The 26,831-nt window shown below is 49.0% G+C and overlaps 2 protein-coding genes across 2 annotated transcripts in view; one reads left to right on the top strand and one right to left on the bottom strand.

The window, feature by feature from the left end:
* Positions 1-12,056, top strand: SQSTM1 (sequestosome 1). The gene is made up of 8 exons (XM_019661408.1): positions 1-265; positions 2,103-2,198; positions 2,696-2,925; positions 3,029-3,170; positions 3,987-4,067; positions 9,595-9,809; positions 10,114-10,309; positions 11,219-12,056. The coding sequence occupies exons 1-8, from the start codon at positions 61-63 to the stop codon at positions 11,374-11,376; spliced, it is 1,323 nt and encodes a 440-aa protein (XP_019516953.1). The 5' UTR covers positions 1-60; the 3' UTR covers positions 11,377-12,056.
* Positions 11,728-26,831, bottom strand: part of MRNIP (MRN complex interacting protein) — a 22,399-nt gene continuing 7,295 nt past the window's right edge. Inside the window, exons 2-6 of the mRNA XM_019661374.1 lie at positions 19,774-19,862; positions 16,493-16,571; positions 15,130-15,284; positions 14,392-14,479; positions 11,728-12,721 (exon numbers count right to left, since the gene is read on the bottom strand). Coding sequence (XP_019516919.1) covers positions 12,236-12,721; positions 14,392-14,479; positions 15,130-15,284; positions 16,493-16,571; positions 19,774-19,862 — 897 coding nt within the window. The 3' untranslated portion in view covers positions 11,728-12,235. The remainder of the gene's footprint in view (positions 12,722-14,391; positions 14,480-15,129; positions 15,285-16,492; positions 16,572-19,773; positions 19,863-26,831) is intronic.

Genomic DNA, 26,831 nt, shown 5'->3' on the forward strand with positions numbered 1-26,831 from the left:
AAAAGCCGCGCGCCGGGGGTCGCCGTTGCGCTGTTAGATCTTGTTCACCAACCGCTGAGTATGGCGTCTCTTACGGTGAAGGCCTACCTTCTGGGCAAGGAAGAGGCGGCCCGCGAGATCCGCCGCTTCAGCTTCTGCTTCAGTCCGGAGCCCGAGGCGGAGGCCGAGGTCGCGGCGGGCCCCGGGCCCTGCGATCGGCTACTGAGCCGGGTGGCCGCTCTGTTCCCCGCGCTGCGGCCCGGCGGCTTCCAGGCGTACTACCGCGGTGAGCGGGCCGGGCCCCCTCCGGAGCGGTGTGGCATCCTGACGCAGGCCTGTCCTGTGGGGCGGGTGGGTGCCCGGGTGCCCCTTTCCTCTTTACAAACCTGGTGGCGTCTGTGGGGATCTGCTCTGGCCGCTCAGTGCGTGGGTCCCCAGTGCGACCTCGGGTGCCAGCCTAGTGAGCAGGAGTGGTAACCAAGGCCGGCCCTTGTGGGGCCAGGCGCTGCCAGGCTTTCTCAGCGGATCTCAGGCCTGGGACACATGAGGTCCCGTGTCCGTCGGACCCCCCCCCCGCCCCGCCATGATGTTGCAGATCTTGGCAAGGGCGCCCTGGGGCGTTCTCGTCGGCTCGCGCGGCAGGCAATGGGTGGTCAGGCGCGTACTCAGGTTACGCTGACATTTTGCTGCTGCCCAGTCTGAGCCTGCCTTTTTCCGGTGGGGGTTCATGTCGTGCCCCGGAAGAGTCTGGGCCGGCAGGGGAGAAGAGTGATGCGGGTAAACAAGTGTGGGGAAGTGTGGGGGGGTGTAGGGTTCTCGGGGCTGTGTGGCCTGGTGGGAGAGCCCTTGGCAGGGGGAGGGGAGGAGAGGTCGGGGACAGAACACAGACCGCCCAAGGCCAAGGCTGAGCCCAGACTTTGTACTACTGGCAGTGGGCAGAGGAACAAGATCAAAACCTTCAGAGGTGTCGGTGTGGGACTAGAGTCCAGCAACTAGCCCAGTGTCTTGACTGGTGGCTGCTAGGGGTGGGGTGGGGAGGTGTGGCTGGGAAGGAGGTGGGCAGCCAAGGCCCGCCCCTGGGCAGGGCAGTGCCGGCACCTCCCTTAGGAGTGCTGGCCAGGCCCGCTCCTGGTTTGTTTTATTTTGTTTAAACAACTTGATTGAGCTATAATTCACATACCATATAGTTCACCCATTTAAAGTGTACAATTTTTAGCATAGTCAGAGATTCCTGCAACCATGGTCATAATTTTAGAAAATTTTCATCACCTTTAGCTATCCTCCCATCCCCATCTTCCCATTCCACCCAGCCCTAAGCAACCACTAATCTTTTCTTTTTCTCTACGGATTTTCCTTTTCTGAACATTTCATATAAACATATAAATGGGCACATACAACATGTAGTCTTTTGTAACTGGCTTCTTATACTTAGCATAATGTTTTTGTAATGTAATTTTTTGTTGCTAAGTAATATCCTATTGTATAGACATACCACTTTTGTTTATCCATTTGTTAATTGATGGGTGTTTGGGTTGTTTTCTCCTTTTGACACTGTCCTTGTTCTTATGGTCCAGGCTGCGTCTGGTGGCCCACAAACCTGGCCCAGCCTGCAGACGTATGATGTGGTTTGGCCTATCTGGTGGCACTTCAAAACCACTTGAGCTAACATCTGAAAAGGAGACTACATACAAATACATAATTTTAGCTTCTTTGGGGGAGGAAGCAAGCAGATGTACTTGTCTACTTTACTCTCTTAAACCACAAGAGGCCCAGGAGCTTTGAAGGGGCTTTGAAGCAGGTCACCCGTAGTTGAAGATGGGCCTTGGCCTGGGCTTGGTCAGATGTGGACCGAGGCAGCACCTATGAGAAGGAGTAGCTGGCCCAGAGGCAGAGTGGCAGGTGGCCAGCTGCCCCTGTGCACACATACTCTACCCACTGCGTACACTTCGTGCCTGGATTGGAGTACTCACGTTCCAGGCAGTGGCAGAGTGAGTGGCATTCTGGCCGAAGCCTGCTCCCCCTGCCTCAAACACGTGGGCTTCAGTTACAGCCCTTGTCAGCAGTGGTGTCCATCTGAGAAGCCCTGGGTGCTCATGTCATATGCTGTCTTTTAAACAACCTAGATGAGGACGGGGACTTGGTTGCCTTTTCCAGTGATGAGGAGCTGACGATGGCAATGTCATATGTGAAGGATGACATCTTCCGTATTTACATTAAAGGTAAGGGGTGGCTCTGGGGTGCTCCCTGCTCAGTAAAAACTGCTGGCTTGAGGTTATGGAGAAATTCCCCCAGTGAAGGGGGAGAGGAGCTGCCGGCTGTGTCAGGGACATGGTCATTGCTGTGCTTGACCTGAGAAAGGAGGCCATGTCCAGCACAGTGAGGGGCGGAGGAGCTGGGTTCACTCTTCATGGTGCCAAGACCAAGTGCTGTGGGCTGGGGGCAGCTTTGGGTCACTGTGGGGTTTATTTCAGTGAAAGGCAGGCCATAGCTGTGTAGACAAAGCCATCTTGCCCAGGTAACGTGCAGGTACTGGGAACCTCCTGGCAGGTTCTCAGGTCACTTTGTTGCTGTCAAGTGAGCAACTGAATTCCACATGGACTTGGTGTCTGAAGCGCGGAGCCAGGGGCCTACTACTGACAGTGGTGACAGCTGAGTAGTAGGGAAAAAGGGGATACTTCATGGGGCCCCACTTTAAGGCTCTCCACCCTCCCTGCAGAGAAGAAGGAGTGCCGGCGGGACCACCGCCCCCTGTGTGCTCAAGAGGCAACCCGCAACATGGTGCACCCCAATGTGATCTGCGATGGGTGCAACGGGCCGGTGGTGGGGACCCGCTACAAGTGTAGCATCTGTCCTGACTATGACCTGTGTGCTGGCTGCGAGGGGAAGGGCATGCACAAGGAGCACAGCAAGCTCGCCTTCCCCAACCCCTTAGGCCACCTCTCTGAGGTGAGAAGGTCCTCCCTGCGGGCTGGGGTGGGGTGGGGTGGGTATGGGGCGGCGGGAGCCCCCTGATGCAACCCTGCTTGTTCTTCTGCTTCCTCCTCCCCAGAGCTTCTCTCATAGCCGCTGGCTTCGGAAGCTGAAACATGGGCACTTCGGGTGGTCCGGCTGGGAGATGGGCCCACCAGGGAACTGGAGCCCACGTCCGCCTCGGGTGGGGGATGCCCACTCCAGCCCCACAGCGGAATCCGGTAAGCCTTGGTCTGCTGGCTTCCACAGGGCGAGGTGCAAGGGTCACAGAGCTGGAGGACCCCCGGATGCCTGCTGTGCCTGTGGCTGGGCTGGGCACTTCATGGCTGTTCAGGTTATTTAATCCTCACAAACCCCTGCAGAGCACGGATCACCGTCTCCATTTCACAGATGGGAAAACAGGCGCCTAAGTGCCCAAGGCCACCAGTTTGCCTACACTACACCCAGAGTGGGCCCCAGCCAGGCTCAGCACCCCCTTCCCACTGGCCATGCTGCCCTTCTGAGGCGGCCCTCACGAACAGGCAGGGAGGCCCTTCCAGCACCTGCATCTCTGTAATGTGCTCGCTTTGCTTGTGTTAGCTGTCAGGAAAGTCAGAGACAAATTTGGTCAGATCGTTTTGAACAGTCACAAAGTTAAAAACTTACACATAGTTTGCATTCTAGAGTTTTAGATTCTGGTTTTATTATTCCTACTGTGTCCTTTGACTCACCTCATCCTCTGGGACAAAGGTGGGAATATTTGTTTGATTTTGAGTAAATAACATATTTAGGACATGGTTGATGTTTTATACTGCGTGTACTGAGCTGCTCACTGGGTTCCGATCACCAGGGTCACAGATGAAGGGGGATGAAGGAGCCCAGGAGGTGTCCCAGTATGGAAGGGAGAAAGGAAGTACGAGGGGTGCAGGCTGCCAGACAAGGCCCCCGGGATGGAGGACACCTGGGAAGAAGGGAATAAGACCACGTTAGGTATAAAGGTCATTGATAAATGTGCTTTGAATTAAACATACTGTTTTTATTTTTTTTTTAAATTAAAGCTCCTGGTCCGTCGGAGGATCCCAGTGTGAATTTCCTCAAGAATGTAGGGGAGAGTGTGGCAGCCGCCCTCAGCCCCCTGGGTAAGTGGCTGCCTGTCTGATACCAGAGGGGCCTTTTGATAACTGGGTGTGTGGGTGGCTGTTTGTGGCTTTCCCCTGGGGTACTGTGGAGGAATGGTAACACCATGTCCTTGAGATTGATAAGGATTGGTTGCCTCAAGTCAATCTTTGCCAAGTGCTGTACCATAGGCCACTCAAGGTTGAAATCCCTGACAGACTCTCGAGCTTTCCACGTGAGGGCAGTGCAATTAGCTAGCACTTGGTTGGGATAATCCCGGTAGGGAGGGTGACCAGGCTCAGTTGCACGGCTGGCCTGTCAACTGCTGCCTGTCTGTCCTTTGGGGGAAGAACAGTCTGCATTTTCCCCTGACGTGAGCCTTGGGGTTTCCTCAAGGACTTGGGTGAGTAGTTAGTTGTGATGTCTTTTCTCTTTTCCTCCCCTTTTTTTTGCAAACCCCAACTTTTTCTGGTGCTTCCTGAGTGCTGGGCTTCTGTGGTGCAGGGGAGCTCTGCAGGACACCAGGTTCTCAGTGCCTCAGGTTCAGAGTGGTGTCAGGGTGGGTGGACTGTCACATGTGCCCCCTTAGTGGTATGACAGATGGGAGCTTTCAAAAGTATCCCCCGTATCCCCCGCATCCGCTAGTCTGGATGTGGGTACCACAGAGCTAGGCCTTGTGGCAGTGAGAATCAGCTAAAGGTGACATCCTGTTCAGGATTATGATGGAGCCATGATCTCAGACTAGAAGAGAGCTCATCTTTGTGACTGGAAGGAAGTGTGCACCCAGTCTGTCCCAAAGTTGTGTCCAATATCTGAAAGAATGCTGATAGGAGGGTGCCCAAACCCCGCTCGCCATGCACCCTGGGGCTTACAGGGCATGACCACTGTTGCCTCCAACCCAAGACATTTTTTTTAGCTGAGCCACCCTGCCACCTGTTGGCAGCTCAGCGGCAGCTTAGCTTGGGCCGGGCATTGAACCACTGTTGCTCAGAGCTCACATACTTGAGCGAGCTCTTAACCAACTGAGTCACTCGGTTGGCCCCTGAGACATTTCTGCTCACACTCATTCTACCCCTGGACACAGCTTTGAAGCAGCAGCGACATGTTGGCATTGCTGCTCTGTGAAGCAGCTCAGGCCACACGTGGTTTCTTCTTGGAGTGAAAGGCTTTTGAGAGAATGAGAAAAATTAATGGATATTCTGAATGCTTTCCAAGGAGGATAAAACAGGAGCAGTGATAGATTAGAATTGGGCCTAGGTTCCACCTGCCACTCACGTAAGACACAGGGAAGGTGAGTGAGTGGAATTCTGAGAGATTAGAGGCTATAGGGACGTCTCTTTGGAAGACACTAAAGGGACAGTGGTTCTCAAGCTGGCTGAGTTTTAGAATCACCAAAAAAGAGTGTTTTTCTTGGTGTATATTTTAGTGTATGGAAACTTTATTAAAATTATTCTGAAGAACAAAGTCTTTCACTAAAAGAACGAACGAGATGATCTGGGAGGTCATAGAACCAAGTCTAGGTTCAGGTAAGAACTTTCCAACAGTGTGGAGGCCCAGGTACACCTTCCAGAATTTTTTTTTGTTTTTGTTTTTTAAAGATTTTTATTGGGGAATTGGGGAAGGGGAACAGACAAGTTGCTGTCGTTTTTGTTCTTCAGTCTAGTTGTGGAGGACGTTGCTTCATTGGCCCAAGTTGGCATCATCATTGCGCTCTTCCCGGGTGAGGCAGATCAGTTGCCGGCTTCTGGATGGCCGCTCACTGCGGCTGCTGGCCGCTCACGCTGGCTGCTGGCTACATACGGTAGCCCATGGCAACCCACTGCCACAGGGACTGCAGCCTACGCTGACGCCGGCGACTCACAGCAGCCCAGCTCCAGGTTGAGCTGTTGTTCAGCATCTTAGCTGTGGAGGGCAGTGTCACTGGCCCTCATATGTGGGATCTGAACCAGGGCCCTCTGGCGCCCCAAGCCAGTTCTTCACCATCGCGCCACTCGGCTAGCCCCACCTTCCAGAGTTTTGTCTGTGGGTCTTGGTTAGGTAGGGTCTGTGTGTTTCAAAAACTTCCCGGGTAACTCTGGGTCACACTTGCTGTCCATTCTGACACCATCTGAGCTTGTGGTTTGTTTCAGAATTTGACCTGGGTTCCCCACTTAGGACACTGGAAATAATTTTGGACATGCTCAGAAGTCTTTTTGGGAGAAGGATAAAGGCCTTTTCAGATCTTTCAAAGTGGGTGGAGTTGCTTTCTGCCAACTAGGAGGAGCTCGGAGCACCACAAAAGGAGGAAAGTTTCAGTAAAATATGCCTTTGAGTGGTTTCAGTTGAGTCATTCGAGGAACCCAAGAGCCAGTTAAATTCTGCTATTGGAGTTATGGGTAGTTTTTTTTTTCTTCCATATTTTATATTTCCTTTTTTAATTTAATTTTTATTTTTTTTGGTATTTTCTTATGAGGCACTAACAGCTAGGATGACTCACATTGCTAACTGCCTAGAAGGGACTGTTCCCAGAGCAGGGCCCAGAGAGGAGTGAGCCAACACCACCTCTGAGAGGGCAGTCTGTGTACAGTGAGTCATCGACTTTGAAGTGAAAACCCAGGGCCACTTGTTGATAGTTGCTGTGCAAACCATCCGAGTGGGCCCACCAAGGCCGGGGATAGTTCCTGGCTTGAGGTCGCAGCCACTGCCATCTAGGACATAGAACAGCAGGGCCTTCTTCATCACGGGGTCTCCCATAAACATCCCACCCTCGTAAGCCCTGAAGTCTCGGGTAATTGTCAAGTTGGAGAAACCCAGTTCTATAATCTGTCTGATCTTTTTACAGAAAAGTCACATCATTTACCCACTTAACAAAGTGAGAAGAAAGTACATGGTGGTCACTGTACTGTTCTTCCAACTTTTCTGTTTGCTTGAACCTTTCATAATAAAGTTGGAAGGAGAAAAACAATTCAAATATTGCAGATGGGAATACCGGTAGCTAAGCCTGCTTTTATCTTTACTCCTCAAACTTTGCTAAAATAACAGTAAAGGGATTAAAAGTTTAAAGCAATGTGGACAAAGAAAAAGGGGGAAAAGTAATAGAAAACGAGAAAATAATGCCACCAAACTTTGGGAAATGGGACATGGATGGAGGGTGGTAACCAACAGAGGGGCGACATCAGAAACCTTCGTGCCTATGCAGAGTGCTGGCTGCTAGGGGCCAGGAAGGCCAGGGAACAAGGGATGGGCTGAGGACCCTGATTAAGGATGACAGAGACTTTGGGGACCCATGCAACCAGATGATGGCCCTGCCAGCCATCACAGGGGATCTGAGGCACTAGATCTGGAGACGTTTCAGCTGTAGAGACATCAAGGACACAGAGCAGGGTGAAGCACCAGCCTGCAACCTGGGGTCCTGAATGAGCCCGGTCCGGCAGGAGCTGGGCGTCCCTGCTCAGGAAAGGCTGAAAGTGCCCGACAAGAATCCCCACAGTGGTGCCCTCTGGGACCCGGACACCACAGGTGGAAGCCCATGACCTCGTGTGGCATGCTTCCTATCGGCATTTCTTAGTGTTTCCCTAGGACCAGGCAGCCATGGATCACCAACCATTTGGGAGAGCAGGAACTTGGGGAAGAGAACGTTAGCATCCTCAGTGAGATACAAGAAAGTATTTGTATCCAAGAAAAAAAGAACAGGATATCATAAAAATAACAAAGGGAACAAAATATTCTGGTAAATTAAAAAAATAATAATAGAAAAAAAAACTTCAAAAGAATGCTTGGATTTTAAGATCATTTCAAGGAAATATTCCAGAAGCAAAACACATAGAGGCAGGAGGAGATAAAAGATGAGAAAATCCTGGTGGCCCAATCTAGAATGAACAGAAATGCCAGAAAGAGGACAGAAAACTGAAGGGAAGAAGTAAACAAAGAATACACGTTTTTGGCACTAAGGACATTCATCTCTAGATTGAAAGGGATCCCCAAATGCCTTGGACAGTGACTAAGAAAAGACCCGACACCAAAGCTTGGCATAAAGAGAGGCTCCTGAAACCCTCCGGGCTACGGTAAAGGCCTGGGAATTCAGAGAGCAGCACAGCTTTGGAGGCTGGAAGACAGCAGCACAAGCAAGGACTTCTGAAGTCTAAGCTAAAATGGTTTTCAACCTACAATTCTATACTTGGCTAAAATGATCAAGTGTGGGGGCAGGATAAAGTCAGTGTCAGGTATGCAATGTATTAATCACCTTACCTGGCTTGAAACCTTTCTTTGGCCAAAATGAAGAAACAAGTGTTTGAAAATGGGGCCCAAAGTAGGCAGGAGACAGAGGGTGTTGCCAGGAGGAAAGGAAGGTGGGCACAGTGTGAGATCTGCCAGGCCAGGCTGGCGCCCCAGAGGGACAGCCTCCAGGGAAAAAAGCCAGAATTGATGGGGCATCCAGTACACCAGGCCCACATAGGAAACTCTAGAGAAGCTTTGGAGGATATGGGGAAGGTTAGCAAATAAAAAAATGGGCATCATTAATCACTAATGCTCCCAAAACAAAAACAAAAAAAATCTTCAAGGAAATAAGTACGACTTGGGCCCAGCAAAGAACAATATTTATGTAGTGGCACTAACACTGAATGTTGTTTTCATGAAAAACTGAATTTTGGGAAGGACAGGTAAGTATTGATCTTCTAGAGTAAGAAAGAAACAGTAAACTTGAGCAATCAAGACAGAAAGAGCAGCATGGGTTGAAAGTGTCTGGAGAGAGGCTGGGCTCTAGTGGGGGAAGGGATCTTCTATAGCCTTTTGGAACTGTGACTTTAAGTGGTGGGCGGGTAGTCCTTTGAGAAATTAAAATTAATTAAAAACATAGAGGGGCGATTGTGCCCCCCTCACTCTGGTGTGCACGTGCCCCAGAGTGTGAGGCACTGGAGGTGGACACGCCGGCCTGTGCTTCCAGCCTCATGGCCTTGCACAAGCTCTCGGGGCTGTCTGCCTGCCTAAGCAGAATTCTGATGTGTAATATGTGTGGTTGTCACATCATAGTCCCTGGCACACAAGCATGATGTGTCCTGTGGTCCTCAGAACTAGGATGGGGTGCCCTGGTCACATGTATTTGTTCTGCCTGGTTCCTAGGGCCTGGCCCTGCCCATTGTGCAGCTGTAGTCCTGCATGATTAGGAAAAAACAGACCTCTTTCTGACTTTCTGGCTCTGAAATTGACCTGGGGTGTCAGCAGAGATTAGTGTTTTATTAAGCTGGAGGAAACGAAAGGTGTAATATGAGTTTATCTAGAATCCAAGAAGATTTGGGGCTAGCGTATTGGGAGCAGTTTAGCCCTTGGGATTCTGAAGGTCAAAGATGACCATCTCTTTGCTTTCTGGCTGGTGGGCTGGCATCCTTGCCCGGTCTGTACTGGCGGTGTGACTCCCGGTCTGAAGTGGATGCCAGCATCCGACCCTCCCACGCTGGTGGGGCTGAATGTGGAAGGGCATTGTAAGCCTACAGACCACGCGGCTCCCTCCCTGCAGCCACAGCCACGTCCTCTGGAGGACTTACAGGTTCTTGTTTCCTCCACGGCCTCCAGGCATTGAAGTTGATATTGACGTGGAACATGGAGGGAAAAGAAGCCGCCTGACCCCCGTCTCCCCAGGCAGCTCCAGCACGGAGGAAAAGTGCTGTTCTCAGCCAAGCAGCTGCTCTTCCGACCCCAGCAAACCGCATGGTGACATGGAGGGTGCAGCGCAGTCTCTAGCGGAACATCTGGACAAGATAGCCCTGGAGTCAGGGGTGCGGCCTGAGGTAAGCACTGTCTGCGTCTCTCTGCACCCCAGCCATGGCCCCTCCCTGGCACTTACCCCAACCGCAGCCCCTCCCCAACGCTTACACCCCAGCCACAGCCCCTCCTGGGCACTTAACACAGCTGGCGGGAGCCAGGTATGTGGCATTTAAGTTATTCTGTGAATCCTCTCTGAGGACTTGGTAGAGAAAAGTACCCCTCTAGCCCCTGCGTCAGTCCTTACTTGCCCACTCTCCCAGGGACTGAGGCCGTGGGCAGGTGGGCCTGTGGCTTGCGTCCTGTGTGCTCATGGGGGTTTTGTTCCAGGAACAGATGGAGTCTGATAACTGCTCAGGAGGAGACGATGACTGGACTCACTTGTCTTCAAAAGAAGTGGACCCATCTACAGGTGAACTCCAGTCTCTACAGATGCCCGAATCTGAAGGGCCAAACTCTCTGGACCCTTCCCAGGAAGGACCCACAGGGCTGAAGGAAGCGGCGCTGTACCCACACCTACCGCCAGGCAAGTGATTTCAAGCAGTTCGGTACTTTGACCTGTTTTGTTCAGAGCATCTTGTCAGTTGTTTTTAGCAACACTACTGTGGGGCTCGCCTATTGACATGAGAGAAAATCAGGAATTGGGTTTGTCCTCCTATGTCAATACTGAGCCTTGTTAGTGCAGCTCATTTTAGTAATTTCATTTCTAAGACCTAACATCTAGACCTGCAATTACAAAAAAAGGTAGAGATGGCATTGACTTTGGCACTAAAAGTGGGCTCGGAGTCCATCTTCACTGTTTCCTCATGGAGAGTGCTGACCTGAGAGCAGGGGTCACAGCCAAGGTCCCTTCCCTGCAGGAGCCAGGCAGAATGGAAATAAGTGGTATGGCAGGCAGCAGGGCTGGTGGGGACCCACTGAACAAAAGAGGCAGCTGATACTCTGCTCCGCTTCATTACTGTCACATGGCAGTGCTGTTTCAGACAGTATGCAAGTGGAGACCCTTGTGTGATCTCTGTCTTAGAGCAGGCAGACAAACTATGGCCTACAGGCCAGGATGCTTTTCTTATTTTTATAATGGTTGGAAAAAAGACCTGTGAAAATCAGATGAAATTCAAATTTCATTGTCCATAATACAAGTTTTATGGAGCACAGTGGTGCTCATTTGTTTATATACCGTCCAGTTGCCTTTATGCTGCCATGGCAGAGTGAAGTGGTTGTGGGAGACTGATAGTCTGCAAAGCAGCCTAAAATCTATTCTCTGGGCTTTTACAGAAGCAGCTGGCCATTCCCTGCCTTGGAGGGTCCCGTGAGGGTGGGAGACCCTGTGGCCCTGTGGGAGGGCCGGGAGCGTGCTGGCCAGACAGGATGCTGCAGCATACGCAGTTCGCTTGGGGCCCACTGACTCCCTTATGGCTTTTTTACTCTCTGGCAGAAGCTGACCCCCGGCTGATTGAGTCCCTCTCCCAGATGCTGTCCATGGGCTTCTCTGACGAAGGTGGCTGGCTCACCAGGCTCCTGCAGACCAAGAATTACGACATTGGGGCTGCCCTGGACACCATCCAGTATTCAAAGCACCCACCGCCATTGTGACAGTTTTTGCTCACCTCTTCTGTCCCCTTTGTTGTCTCATAGTTGTGTTAAGCTAGTGTAGAACCCCAGTGCCTCTGTAAGGGCCAGTTTCTCCGCATTTTTCTTCCAGAATCGGGGGGTGGGGGTGGGGATGCATGAAGCCATTTAGGGCAGTAGAACAAGTGACATGAGGAGGGAGTTCCCTGTTGTGCTGAGGTCTTGGAATCGTTGACTGGTGGCCCACAGCCTTCCCCCGGCAGAGCGAGACTCCTTGCTGGGAAGGACGCCGAGGCCACCCACATCACGTCCCTGCTCTCCACCCACCAGGATTACACCAGCAGTCCAGAATATATCTTGCCTATGGCCTTCAGCTTTTTCTTTTTTTAAATGACTAGTAGTTGATTTTCTGCTAGAAACCAGACCTACTCCGAGTTTAGCTAGAGTGCAGCCAACACTGTAGGGTGAAGCAGGCGGTCCTGGAGCGAGCACTGGAGAGTGGGCGGCCCAGGATGGGCTTCACACCTGGGAGTAGGGAAGGGCTGATGGGGCCAGTGTTGTTCCCTGAGCGCTGCCTTTTCCATAACCACTGTAGTTCTCTCATTTCCAAGTGTGTCACCTGCTTTGAAAGTATGAAAAGCCCTTTATAGCCATTTTATTCGCATATTTGTAAACAGTCTGTAATTAAATGGTAAAGCACTTTATTTGAAGATGTTACAATGAGATGACCCATTTGACAGTCATGTTTATTGTTGGTTCTTGGTCGTTCCCATAAACCCTCCTCAGTCCTATTTAAAAGCACCTCAGGGAACCTCGTTTCCAATGATGAGTCTAGTGGAGAGGGGCTCAAGTAACAAACACATAAGAGCATTCTAGACTCAGTTCACAGATTGTCATCAAAATCCTCACCAGTGTTAAAGAGGTCACAGAGTCGCAAGAGTGGGGACTCCTGTGCCCCTCTGACCAAGAGCCCACCCTCTGCCCGAGAGCCTGTACCCCACAAGTGCTCAGGGGTCTCCCTGAAAGGTCTCTTGGGCCCAGAGGTGGGAATATGTGTGGCCCGAGGGAGCTGGGGTGCACCGGGGCTCCTGCTAAGGCTCTCTTCTCTTGGGGTCTGAGCCCTGGGGGTGCCCTGCTCAGCCTGCACTGTCCCGGCTGGCCTGAGGCCCCTCTGCAGGGGTATCGGGGGCTCTGTGTCCACATGTGAGCTGTTTCCAGGTGGCAGAAGAAATCGTTCCCACTTAGACAATGTGGCTCTGACCTGCTGGGCGGGATGTGGTGGTTTCCCCCAAGGACCAGTGAGCTCCCTGGTGTTCCAATTATCACGGCTGTTGCCTTCTCTGACCTTCCCCACCAGGCCAGTGGGACCCTGCAGTGGAGACAAGAGCAGGAGACGTCCTCCGTTCAGGAGAGCCAGCTGCAGGCAGGACCAGGGGACAGGAAGAGAAGGGTCCCTGTGCCTGGACTGCTGCTTGTCTCTCCTGGGTTGTGGCACTTTCTGCTGCATGCTCTATCTACTAGCCAGTCCTCGGGCTGCAGGCTAGGGACATGCTTTGATTTTGAGGTTTAGTACAGAGTGAATTCCCTCAACCTCACCCCAAAACCTCTGCCAAATGCCACAACCAGGCTTTCTGCAAAAGGCAGATAATTCTCATGAATTGAGGCACTCGTGTCGTGGGGGTCTGAGAACCAGGCAGGGCTGTGACCGAGAGGAGGGGTGAGCTGGAAGGGACGAGAGGCCATCTTTAAAGGGATGGAGACGCCATCCTGCCTGTTCACTGCCTGCAGATATGAAGGTCCTGGTGAGGGTTCTGAAGCTGTGCAAGTGGCTGCACAGAGGCACCCGTGGGATATGACAATGTCACTGGGCCTTAGCCTCCCCCTTCCACTCAGGAGCCAGTTGCACTGAAAATTGGATTTCACCACCTACAAAGTGATTTAAAAGCAATGACGGGGGGTCCCTGCGTCACCACCCCCCACCCAGGCAGTAGGGAAGAGGCTCTGTGGTCTGTCATTCTGTCAGCTCTGCCACTGACTTGCTGTGACCTTAATGCACCTTCACTAGGTAGTTCCTCACCTTCAAAACAAAACAGGCTTATGGCAGGCATTAAACATAATAACGCAGTTAAAATGTTTCGCCAGGGACTGGCACATCAGTAACTGCCACTATCCTTATGCTATAATTTAGGGATTTGGGGCCACATCCTTACCTGGGTCACAGCCAGTTACTGGCAACACGGGAGTTTGGCCTCTGCCTCCTGTGCTGCTGCCAGAAGCCGGCCAGGCCAGCCATGGCCTACGCTGGGGTGGCAGTGACGGACGCCCAGGAAACCCTCTGCCTGTGCGCCTGTGGCCCTTACAGTGTAAAGCAAAGCCTGCGTTCTGCGGTCTGGAGAGTGCGGTGGGGTCTGCTAGGATGGAAGATTCAAGAACAGGGGCAGACCTGGGCAGAGGGCTCCTCGGGTGCACACGAACACACCTGGGTCAGGGGTGAGGATGGGAAAGGCTCCTCAGAGACCCGGCAGGGCCCGTGCTGCACTCTACACAGCAAAGAGGACGGGCCTCACTCAGAAGCTAGACTGGTCCCCCTCGAGTGCCTCCAAGGCATCGAAGCCCCTTTTTTTTTTTATGATCTTTATACTAGAGAAAAGCAACATCGAACTGCCCTTTTGACTGGGACTTAACAGCACTGAGGAGGAGAATGGTGGGGAAATGGTGCAGGCCACAGAAAGGAGTTGGCTTTAGACAGAAAACACCCAGGAGGGAAGCTGAGGTTTTTGGGAGTTTAAGTCTTGTACTTCAGTTGTCAACAAAACACAGTTAAAATATCCGGGCTGGCCGAGTGGCTCAGTTGGTTAAGAGCTCGCTCAAGAGTTTGAGCTCTGAGCAACAGCGGTTCGATGCCCGGCTCGAACTGAGCTGCCACTGAGCTGCCAACAGGTAGCAGGATGGCTCAGCTAAAAAAAAAAACACAAAAAAAATCCTGTGTGCACTCAATGGTCATGGACCAGAAGAGAAACACTGTCCTCAATCACTGACCTTCTGGGTCTCCAATGTGATCTCAGAGTCCTCCGAGTCCTGGCCATCAGGGCTGCACAGAGGCTGTGCTGTGCTCTGACTCCACCTCCTGGCAGAGGGAAAGTACTGTCAATAATCCAGTCCTATCACCACCGAGTCATCCAGTCTGACAGCCCTGCACAGGTAGAACTTGTCACCCTGTACTGCTTCCCAGGTAGCTGCATAGCTCCTGCCCTAGCGCTGATAATAGGCAGCCCAATGACATCCAAGGCAGTCCACTCCTCTGCTCGCAGTTGCTAGAAAGTTCTTATTTTGAACTGAAATCTACTTCCAGTAGCACTTGCCCCATAAGAGCCACCCTGGATCTAAACAAGGCAGCGTCTCAGAAAACTTTTAAGTCTGGAGAAAAAACTGGTAAAACTCAGGTCTTTCCTGATCTAGGTTAAAAGCTTCCAGGCCTGTCAGCTACTCTGGCCACACTTGGCTTTGTCACCTCTGCCCATGAAATAAATTCTTGCTGAGTTCAGTGCACTCCATCCAAGTTAAGTGAGCATCATAAAGGTGCCCATGGGCACCCTGCCCCTCCCTCAACTCTGATAGGCATCTGGCACCTGGCCAGGCCAAAGGGTGCCCGGCAGTGACATGCCCACTGGCTCACGCCGCTCAGGCTTCGCCCATGACTGGCCACTACAAGCCGTTCATCAGCCCCCCACCCACAGGTCAGCACGGGCATGTGCCGGATTAGTGACTAGCAGGCACCGTTTTCTAGGCAGGCTGGAATTGAAGGGAGGGTCTGGCTTCTCTGTGGTGGATGAGGGTCGTCTGTTGAAACACACTGCTCCTTCTAGCTCCAGCTCTCCGGAGCACTTTTCTAGGTACTTCAGCCAGCGGTTCTCGGAGGGCTGGAGTTGTTCCTATGGGATTGGGAGGTAAGTTTCTTCTCAGAGTTGGAAGGCAGGCACTTCTACTGAAAATCCCCCGCCCCACTTTGAGGCCGAGGGTCTCAGGACCCACGTGCACCCCGCCACCAGGAGAGGCGTTTGGCTGGAAGGTAATGGGAGGCGCAGCGGTGCGCCCCGGGGGCTGCAGGGTACAGCTTATCAAGCTCTTGGCGGATGGCCACGCTCCCTGGCCCAGTGGCTGCAAACTAAGACAAAGGCACAAAGGTGCTCACTAAAGTGTTATAAAAATAGTAAACATTTACAGTAGCCAAAGTTTGGAAACAACCTAAATGCCCGAGAAAAGAGTAAATATTGGCACATCCACTGTATCCTGAAGATACTTTTTAAAAGTGAAAATCACTGAAAACAATAAGCAACACAGAAAGACAAGTGAAAATTCCAGGATGCAAACTATTTCTTACATGAACGATGTAAAACTAAGGCTGTAAAGTGGACACAATTAGAAGTACAGATCCAAATATGCAAGAGCTGCTGTGTTCAAGTGGAGTGCTTAGACCACTTCCTCTGCTTATAATAAAAATATGAAGATGGAGAGAGGATATTGCCAAAGCGATTCTGTGAGCAGAGGCCAGGCCCTGTCCTTGGGTAGGCAGGGAGCCTCTCTGTTGTCCCCACTCTCCCTGTCCCTGGTAGGACACAGTGTTCCACATACCTTCGGCATCTTGGAGTCCCTACTGCGTCACTCAAGCTCCCACACACACTGTCCGCCCACACTGTTTGAGCACCTATTTTCTAGGCACCCGGGCAGAACTGATGTGAGCCCCACTCTCAGGCTCAGTCTGGAGAAAGGGAACACAGAACCCCAGGTTTCTTACAACAGCATCCTTTCTTTACCCAGAGGTGTGCCCAGAGCACGGAGCGACAACGGGAGAAGCACAAGGAGATGAACCTCAAGAGCTAAGTTTCGAGTTCTCCAAGCAGACAGAAGAAAAAGCCCTTCACAGAGACTGGAATTATTTGTACACATGGCAGTCTCTACCCTTACAAAAGTGACAGGTTTATTCATTTTTATGTTTCTTGTAGCTTTAAGCCGAGTGCCTGTCATTCAGTGGCAACAAGCATTTACTGAACAAATGACTAATGGGTGACTAAATGAAACCCCCACCCCCACCCCCACCCCCACCCTGTGACATGGAGCCGGCCCAGGTCGCTGGGCTTACCTGCAGACTCACATGCTCAGTGTGCCCAGGACCTGCTGCATCTTTCTCTTCATTAGCATTTACAGGTTCTTCCAGAGACCTTAGGAAAAGATTGTACAGGTCTTTTGTAAAAGGACCAGGAAGATGAAGGGCAGGAAGGTGGGAGGAGCAGGATGCAAGGACTTGACGACAAATAGCAAAGACTTCTCGGGGACCTTAGCATCTTAGCTCTGTTGTTTTGATGGAATTCAGTAATCTTCTAGCAGTTTAGAAGGCCTGGGCAGAGGGACTATTTCTTCCTCAGATTTAGGCTAGTCAAACCCTCCATCAGGAGAAGTGACACAGGCAGAGGGGCAGATGCTTAACCCAGAGAGACCACAGTATGCATCCTGGTTTTGCCAATGACTGGCTGTCACTGTCACGGTGTGACTGTTTCTTCATCCACAATGGGTGACTGTGATAAATGAGACAATGTGTGCACAGGCCCTGCAACACTCAGCAATGTCAGCTGAACTCCTGTAGCACACAGTCCCTTCTACCAGCAATGGTGTCCCCATTGCACAGGGTCACACGAGTCTTTATGCACTATGAGAGAAGGCATTCCTGAGGCCACAGTGGAGACTTCCAGGGACAGAGGGCTCTTCTACCACATGAAGAGGAGTGAGGAGCCTTCCTTTCTCTCCAGCCTTGAGTGGGCTGATGGCCAGGGAGAACATTTACTGTGAGAGCCAGAGCCACGTCTGTCCATGTCAGACAGGGTTGTTCCAGTGCATGATCAAACTGGAACTCTCTCGAGTGAACTTCGAGAACCCAACACTCTACCAAATGTGGGCACCTCTCCTTCAGTTGTTCATCCATAAAAAGAAGTCAATGATCCTCACAGGGTGACTCTGAAGATGAAAGGAGATTATGCATGTGGGACGCCTGCCCTGCACACTCTAACCTTATGATTCTGGAACTCCATCAACTAAAGGACATCTGCCAGCAACCTGAAGATTCTAGTGTGTCTTCTTGCTTCTAATGTCACCACTGAGAACTTGGGTGTCTTCTATTCCTTTGTAGGTGATCTTGCTTCTCTCCAGCTACTTTTCAGCTCTTCCCTTTGTCTTCTGTGTTCTGCAGTTTCATTATGTTGTTGTGACTAAGGCCACATTTTTTAACTTTTAAAATTACCTTATTGAGGTATAATTAATATACACAAAAACACACCCATTTATGTGTACAGTTACTAAGTTTGGCTAAATTATACCTTGGAAACTATCACCCCAATTAAGATGTAGAGAAAATTTTTTATTGAGATATAATTGACAAGACATAGAAAATTTTCATTACCCCATAAGTTCCCTTCTGTGTCTTTGCAGGCAATTCCCCCACCCCTCCAAAAAATGGCTGACACTGTAATGTGTGGTCCTTTGCATCTGGCTTTCAGTGTTTTTGAGATCTGCCCATCTTGTTTTGTTGCTGAGTAGTATTCCATTGTATGACCATACCACGATTTGTTTGTTCTTTCACCTTCTGATGTATCTGTATGTCTAGCCTTTCACCAATATCATACTGTCTTGATTACTGTAGCATTATAATACATCTTGAAATCAGGTTGTAGAAGTCCTACAACGTTGTTCTTCTTATCAAAATTGTTTCAGCAATTCTAGGTCCTTTGCATTTCTATATGAATTTTAGGACCAGTTTGTCAATTTCTACAAAAAAGAAAAAAAAAGGCTTCCGGAATTTTGATTGGTATCAGGTTGACTCTAAGATCAATTTAAGATGAAATTACGATATTGAGTTTTCCAATCTATGAACTTGTTATACCGCTTCATTAATTTAGACCTTTAATTTCTCTTAGCATGTTTTATACTTTTTACTGAACAGATCTTACATTTTTGGTTATATTTATCATTAAGCATTTCATTTTTTGATGCTATTATAAATGATATTTGATTTTTAAAATCATCGTCCAATTGTTCACTGCATTTATATAAAAATAAAATTTAATTTTGTATGTTGACCTTATATCCTTGTGATCTTGCTAAATTAACTTACTGGCTCTAGTATCTTTTGTGCAGGTTCATTAGGATTTTCTACATACACGATGTCTTTGTCCAGTTTGGGATTTACTGTGTTTCATGAATCTAAGAATGTAAGCCTTTGGTTCTGAAAAATGCTCTGTTCTTTTCTCTGCAAATATTGCCTTTGGTCCATTCTCTTTATTCTCTCTTGCTGGAACTCTTCTCTGTATTCTCCAGCCTCTCAGCTCATATTTTCCACCTTTTTATCTTTCTGTATGGTATTGTGAATAATTTCTTCAGGTTTATCTTCCATTTCACCAATTCTCTCTTCAGCTACACTTAGTCTGTTTAATTTGTCGCCTACAATCTTAATTTCAATGACTATACTTTTCATTTCTACAAACGCTTTTTGGTTCTTTTTTCAAAACTACTTGGTTATTTTTTAAAGGCTTTAAAGGCTCCTATTACCAACCCTCTCTTTTATTTCGTGAAATATAGTAAACATACATTATGTGTTCTGAAGTCTTTGTGGATCTGATTTTTCTGTTGTTCTGCTGGTTTTTTTTCCTCATGGTGACATGCTTCCTTGACTGTTTAATGACTGTTAGCTCTGAGTTATATGCTCGTTGGAACTTGATCTGTGGGAACTCTTTCAGGCCTGGGTTGAAGATGCATTGCTCCAGAGAGGAGATGCATTACCTCTGCTTCCTGGGACAGTTTGAAATAAACTCTTAGTTTGAGGCTTTTCATACAGTGTGTGTGAAGGTTGAAAAGACACGTGGCAGCTTTCTTGTGCTTATAAAATCCTAGAGCCGTATTTCCCCTCTTTGGCCAGTGCCAAGGTCAATACAGCTGGCTTCTTGCTGCAGAGAGGGTGCATTTCATTTGTACACTGCACGTGCAGTCCTTTGGCGATTCAGCTGTAAGTGGCAGTCTCCTCCTGACCTTCCCACGCTGAGCCAGCCGTAGGCTTTGCCCTTGTCTCCTGCACCCCTCCCAGCCTTCTAAACGGAAGCTCTAGGACACCAGGCTTCAGTCGCTGCCACGGCCCAGGTGCTTACTCTCTGGATTTTGGCTTTTGCTTCATTTCTGACCTCTAATTAGCTATTTACTTTTTGGCATCTCATTAGTGCATTTAAAATATCAGAGCTGGGATTTTTAATCATTTCCAGCGGGAAGATTGTTTAGGGTATCTAACTGCCGCATTGGAAGACCTGGAAATCGAAAGGATTTCACCACTGGATCCCTCCACTACCCACCCATGATAACCATGTGCCTCTTGGACAACTGTACCTGAGTGACATCTCAGAAACCTGTCCCTGTAGCAGATTTAATTTTTGGACATGGCGTCTACAGTCGGCACCAGAGCCCTCACCGTAAGCCTGAGAAACAAACAAACAAAAATATTACATTTAAAAAGTGTTGACAGAGTACTGAGAAACTGACCTATTAGAGATGTGCTTCAGGGAGGGGAGAGCTGTATTTTGTAAGGCCCACAGAAGCACCATGCAGAAAAACAATAACTGACTGCTATTTTACGAGTGATTTACAAACTCACAGTCCCAGCAACTATTAGTTTCAGTCTATCTGGCTGCCCACTAGCACCCTAAACTCTACATATCAAAGCCAAACTCAACTCAAACCCCACACAAAATGGTTAATGAACATAAGAAATTCAGAAGTAACACAATTTGTCAATAAACATGAAATGATACATACCCCTCACTGATAAAAAAAAAACTAATTAAAATGAAATACTTTTTTTCATTTAGCAATCACTCATTTATCCAATAAATATTTATTGATTGAGCACCTATTATGTGCCAGGCCCTGGACCAGGTGACAATATAGGAGGACACAAAAGTCACTGTCATCATGAAGCTCACATTCTACTGAGAGGAGACAGACAATAAATATATGTCAGCTATATGGCCATAAGATGTGAGAAGTGTTACCGAGGAAAATAAGGCCATGCAAGAGGGTGGGGTAATGTGGGGACAGAGCACACAATTTTTTTTTTAAAGATTTTATTGGGGAATTGGGGGAGGGGATCAGCCAAGTTGTTCTTCAATCTTAGTTGTGGAGGGCGCAGCAAGCTCAGCTCCAAGTCCAGTTGCGCCGCTCAGCTCAAGGTGCTGGGTTCAATTAGTTGTGGGTGGGCGTAGCCACTATCCCATGCAGGAGTCAAACCAGCAGCCTTGTTGTTAAGAGCACATGCTCTATCCACTGAGCCATCCGTGTGGCAGCTCAGCTCAAGGTGCCGAGTTCAGTCCTAGTTGAGAGTGGGCGTAGCCCACCATCAAACATGCAATCTTCTTGTTACACCAGCTGAGCCATTCTGCCACCTGTTGGCAGCTCAGCTCAGCACAGCTCACTGGCCCATGTGGGAATTGAACCAGCGACCCTGTTGCTCAGAGCTCGCACTCTTGAGCAAGCTCTTAACCAACTGAGCCACTCAGCCGGTCGGACAATTTTATATAGGGTATTTCAGTTGGCCAAGGAATGGATCACTGAGAAGGTGCCATTTGAGCACAAAATAGGAAGCTGTGAGGAAGCAAGCCATGTAGATACCTGAGTGAAGAATGTTCAGCAGAAGGATGAAACGTGCGTGCAGAGACCCCGAGCCTGGCATTTTGGAGGAACAATGCGGAGGCCACAGTGGGAGCTGAGTGGTCTAGGGAAAGATGGTCGGAGACGACATCTGCGTCAGCTTCATGAACAGGAGACCTGCCCTGCTGTTGTCATCTTGAAATTCTTAATCATCTTAATTTTGAACTTGAGTTTTATCAGTGAAGTCTGATGGGACACTGGAGCATGTCTGTGAGCAGAGGAGATACACACCATGTGTCCACTGTTCTTTGCCACCCCATTTGCATACAGCATGCTTGATGTCCCACGAGCACTGGAATTCCAGTGGACTCACAATGCGCGGGAGTTCAATGAGACTCCGCGTGCAGTGTGCGTCTGTGCGTGAGTGTGTGGGGGCACCCAAGAGGCCAGGCTTACCACTGGACCCAGGACTTTCTTCAGACACAGAAAGAAGGCAAATGCCTTCAAAAAAACACGAACTTCTGAGGAACTCTCATAACTTTTCTCATTCCTGTCATTTCCCAGGAGTAGCCAATCACTCATGTGGAAATGACGATACAGAAGGTAGGGAAAGATGGGGCAACTCATGGTTCCTTTTCCTCTCGGTCCTTCCTTACAGCAGTGAGCTGTGGGTGAAGAGTGTGAGTATAGAATGTGCGCATATCAAGAAGTGAAGCAAAAACGGCTGAGTTAATTCTGCAACATTTCCACTGTTCTGGTAAGAAGTACGTAGGCATGTATGAGCTGTGAAGTACACACTGTGCAGTTTTCATGATTCTGTGTCTATATTAAGTGCTCTTTTATTACTCCATATATATTCTAAATGCTCTTTGAGTTTAAAACCGCTGTTGCACTATGTAAAGATAAATGGTAAAATTCATGTCAAAAATTTAAAATGTTAGTTTTCTTTACTTAGGAAGACATTATGTAGTAAATAAAAGACATCATGAAAAGTTGAGAGGCCATGAAAGAAAGGAAGAACTTAATATCTTAGTAGCTTGAACCGCAGCTTTTTGTTTTATACTGCCCCTCCCCCAACCCTGTCTGTAGGACCATGGGTTTTGCTCATCTCCTCTGAGTTGAGGAGTGGCATGACCCAGCATGTTTTAGTCGGTTTCTTTGGCTGGGGTGCTGAGAATAGGCTTTACAGCTGAAATGGGCCAGTCAGGACGCTGCTGCAAACATTGAGGTGGTTCAGTGGTCAGCGACCTATGGTACTGAGATGGGGAATAAAACTTTGAGCTTTCTGTACTGGAGGGCGCATACACTCCAGGACATTGGCCCATCAGGATACACAAGGTGAAGGACCTGGATGCTCAAGACTTGTCCAGGACATAAACGTTGCATCCAGCTCCGATACATTTCACACGAAGGATGTCACATTTAGGACGCTGAAGATGTTTTTAAAATAGGAAGTTTATAAGAACGGAGCCCAATGAGATTAGAACTGTTTAGAAGTTTTTCGCTGGGCCTTATGTGCTGGGTCCAATGGAATGATTTTTATAATTCTGAGCAGGTTACCAAATGAAATGTCATGACTGTACTCTGGTTAATTAAAGGGGAGAAGTTTTTAAAAAGTCATTTTAGTAAAAAGCGGTCAGTCTGAGTATATTCTGAAGGTAGAGCTGACAAAATTTGCTGATGCATTGGATGAAGAGTGTAAAAGAAAATGAGGAGTCAGCAATGACTTCAAGGTTTTTAGCCCAAACAATGAGGAAGGGGGACACAGTACCTAAGAGACGGGGATGACTGGTGGGAAGAGGTGAGGTGAGGGCTTCCATTTTGGGATGCCTGTTAGGTAGGTAAGTGGGTGGTAGCATTCACAAGTTCAGGGGCAGACCTGGGTCTGTGACAGACATTTGGGCGTGGTCAGATGATCTCAACTCAGACCAGTAAGGGAATGAGGGTAGCTAGAGAAGAGGTAAGAAAACCCTTAGTTCCACAGCACTCTAATTTAGTTTAGAAGTTGGGCAAAAACTAGCAGAGGATTGAAAGAAACACAGCCAGGAAGATAGGAGGGGAACCGGGAGCAGGATGACTAGAACCCAAGTGAAGACAATGTTTCGAGGAGGAGGAAGTGACAAGCTGTGACAGGTGTCACCAATGAGTCAAGTCAGCTGAGGAATGAGCACTAACCGTTGTTTCAGCAACATGGAGATCATGGCTGACTAACACGAGCAATTTGAGTGGACTGGTCGGGAGTGAAATCCCTTTTGGAGCAAGTTCAAGTGAGAATGAAAGGAGAGAAACCAGAGAGGGGAATGGCAAAGTTTAAAGACTGGTAACCTGTATCTAGCGTAACAGTAGGGCTTATGCTCTCCTGCAAGGCAGACACCACTGCATTCTCCCTTCTCTGGGCACAGACCAGACTACATTTCCCAGTATTCCTTGCAGTCAGGTGTGGCCATGACACTAGGTTTTTTTCCACTGGAATGTGAGCCACTCCCAGGCTTGGCCCCTAAGCCTCCTGGTAGCTCCTCCATGCTCTTGCCCCTTTCAGTGGCTGGAGGAGCAGGAGGCAAGCCTCAGGGAATGACAGAACCTCAAGACAACAGGAGCCTAGGTCTCCAAATGACCAGGCCAAGGACAGCTGCCCTGCTGACCTCAATACCGCCCAGGACTGTTATAAGAGCAAGAGAAACAACTTGTACTGTGCTAAACCAGCACAAATTTGGTGTCTGTTACTGCGGCCTAGTCAGCCATAAGTCATATACCACTGCAAATGCATGGAGGTGGTCAGAGGATGGCAAAGCCTCCTCAGGGAGAATTTGACACCTAAAACAAGCAGAGTCACTATGCAGGGTGTTAGCCTAGCTCATGAGCCAGCCTGTCTTCAAGACCCAGTCTCAGGGTGGGCCTCAGCAGCTACCCTTGCTGACTGATGACCTGATAGCCCCCACCCCCTCCATCCCCAGCTGATTAGCCCAGAGGTGGACATCTGAGTCAACAGGGCCAATTAGACCACTCCTCCCAGGAGTAGATAATGGAGACTCGGCTGGTCCAGCTGGCTTGAAATAAGATTCTGTGGTCTGAGTGGAGTGTGTACTGTGAACTATCTAGGAAGAGAGAGGAAGGGGAGGAAGATGCAGGGAGAAACCAGGTGAGGGGAAGGGAAGGAAAGAAAAGACAATGCCTGCATTGTCGGCAGCTTTTTAGTTCCTGGGACAAGCTCTTCAAGGGGTCAGGGATGAAGCGCCGTCCTTCAAGGATTTCCCATCACCTTCCCAGTCCATGTTTTTATTTTGCTGAAGGCATTCTCAAGTGTTTTCTTTCTATTATTTGCAACTAAAAAAACTTTGGTTAAAAGATATCCTTTGAAACAGCAATTCAACTTCTAGGAATTTGTCCTAAGGAAATAACTGATCATGTAAAGAAAGATGCATTTGTAAGGAGCTTCATTGCAGAAGATGTTCAAAACAATGAAAACTAAAATCAACCGAAATGCCCACTGATGTAGGACTGGTCATTTAGTCACTCAACAAATATTTACTGAGCACTTACCATGTGCCGGGAGCCGCTGGATGTCTGGGACACTTTGTCTTAGAGTTTTAAAAGACTTGAGTTTGGAAATGACCAGCTTAATCTGAATGGGCTAATTATCATTTAATATCTCAATACTATTTGGTTAAAATATAGTCTACAGAAGTCAAAATTGGCCTTTTCTGTGGCGAGCCGGAGGTCTGCAGTAAGGGTTAAGCCTGGCTGCTGACAAGCTAACAGGCTTTCAGGCCCGGGTGAGCAGTGTGGGAAGGTTGCTAGATAAATCTCATTCTCCACTGTGCTGCTGCAAGCCTACGTCACAAACAACCTTGAAAGTTACAAAGTGAAATGCCAGGCTGTTAGCAGTTTCTACTTGCTATACTTTGTCTCGCTTTGGAACATTTGCTTCCCCACTCCGCTCTCCCCCCAGGGGGAGAAGCGGCTTGCTGGCAGAGGTTGTGACCGCCATCCCTTGGGAGATGGGCCGCCTTGGCCTGGAGCAGGTGTGTGTGGCCAGCGTGTGGGAAAAACGCTGTGTCTTAAATAAAGATTCCCCTTTAGACACTCTCAGTAGGATGAAGACCTGATACCCCCTTCTGATATTGTTTTATTTACCTTAATCAACCTAGTAAGTCTTATATATTACTATAATTCTACTTTATGCACTAAAAGCAATCTTAGTCACACTTAGTCTCCTAATCTGCTAGTAATAAGCAAAACATGCACTCTGTAGTCTCAGGATTCTGCTCAGCTATGGTGTTTGAGATAACTGCTAATTGGCCATAAAACATCCTTCCAACGCCAAGGCTGGAATTCAGCTTTGACCATCATAGGTAAAGACAAAGTAAGTTAGTCATTAGTATGAAACAAATCCAGCTGTACCCTGTAACAGAAATAGCATGAGAGAGTAAGTCTCTAGGAAGGACAAGCTTCTAAGGAGAATAGACCTTGGGAAGGAAGAAATAATGAAACTATGTAAAAGGCAGATGGGTAAAGGTTTATCTCCGGGAAAAAATAGCTCAATGATGTAATGGTCAACTGTCCGGTATAAAAAGGGACATGCTGTAACAATAAACTGAGACACTTCTCTTCTTGAAAAAGAGCTCCTGTGTCTCCGCGCGTTTTTCTTTTTCCTTACTGTAATGAATTATAAGAGACACTCCTTGTGAAAACGCCCCGCTCCCTCCCTTCCTCTCGTTGTCGTGTCTCTCTCCGTCGCCTAAGCTGTCCCCACCAAAGGGCTTTTCCCTGGACCTGTGGGAGCTGGTCTCCCGCAACCATGTGCCAGGCACTGTGCTAGGTGCTGAGGTACATCAGTCAATAAAATAGGCAAAGCCTCTGTTCTCATGGAACTTACAGTCTGAGATGGACAATACTTGCATAAACAAACACACTTCTACAGAATTTCTGATCAGGATAATGAGAAGAGCCAGGTGGAGCCCCAACATGAACAGGAAGGCCCAGGGAGGGGTGCAGGTCTGGACCACTTCAAGATCAGGAAGAAAAGCCTCTATGGCTGAGGGAGGAAAATGATGAGATGAGGCCGGGGCGGTGGCATCAGGGGCTGAAGCAGGTGACGGAGGGGCTCAATGAGGAAGGGACACAGGACAGTTTGTGGTGTTAAAGAGATTGGGTGGGTCAAAAGGTACAGGCTTAAAAAGAATCGTGACGCTAGGTGAAAAAAGGCGGGCTAAGAGCATCTGCAGCACGCTCCCTGCAGTCCACACCCTAGCTAGCCTCGTGCCTCTTCACTGCCCCCACTTCCCAAGCCCACCCTCTTCCACGCCCCCCGCACCCACCCAGCTGGGTCTCATTCTGTCATCTTCTTGCAGGCCTCTGCACTTTCCTTTCACTGGGTCCAGACTAGTTTTAAATGATGTGCGCACACGCACTAGTTTCTTTCCCCCTTCCTCATGAGCAGATCTGAGGGTGAGAATGACAACAGTCTAACCTTACATGGTCTCTCCTGTGGTTGTCACTGACAGGCACTCAATAAATCCTGCCGAATGAGTCCACAAGCAAAGGCACCTTTCCAGGCACTGCTCTGTCCATTTCACTTCCTGAAGGAGCAGGAACCTCAGGAGCGGAGTGAACTTAATCCCAATAGTGAAATGCCAGGGCTCAGTGTGAAACATGCTTCCGCAGGGCTGGGACCCACCTGCTTTCTGGCATGAGTACTATTAGGTTGGTGCAAACGTAACTGCAGTTTTTGTGTTGTTGAAATTTGCCTTTGATATTTGAATACATTCTTAAATAAATATGGTTATATTATACATCATTTT

Source organism: Hipposideros armiger, unplaced genomic scaffold (assembly GCF_001890085.2).
Source record: "Hipposideros armiger isolate ML-2016 unplaced genomic scaffold, ASM189008v1 scaffold_347, whole genome shotgun sequence".
NCBI classification, from domain to species: domain Eukaryota; kingdom Metazoa; phylum Chordata; class Mammalia; order Chiroptera; family Hipposideridae; genus Hipposideros; species Hipposideros armiger.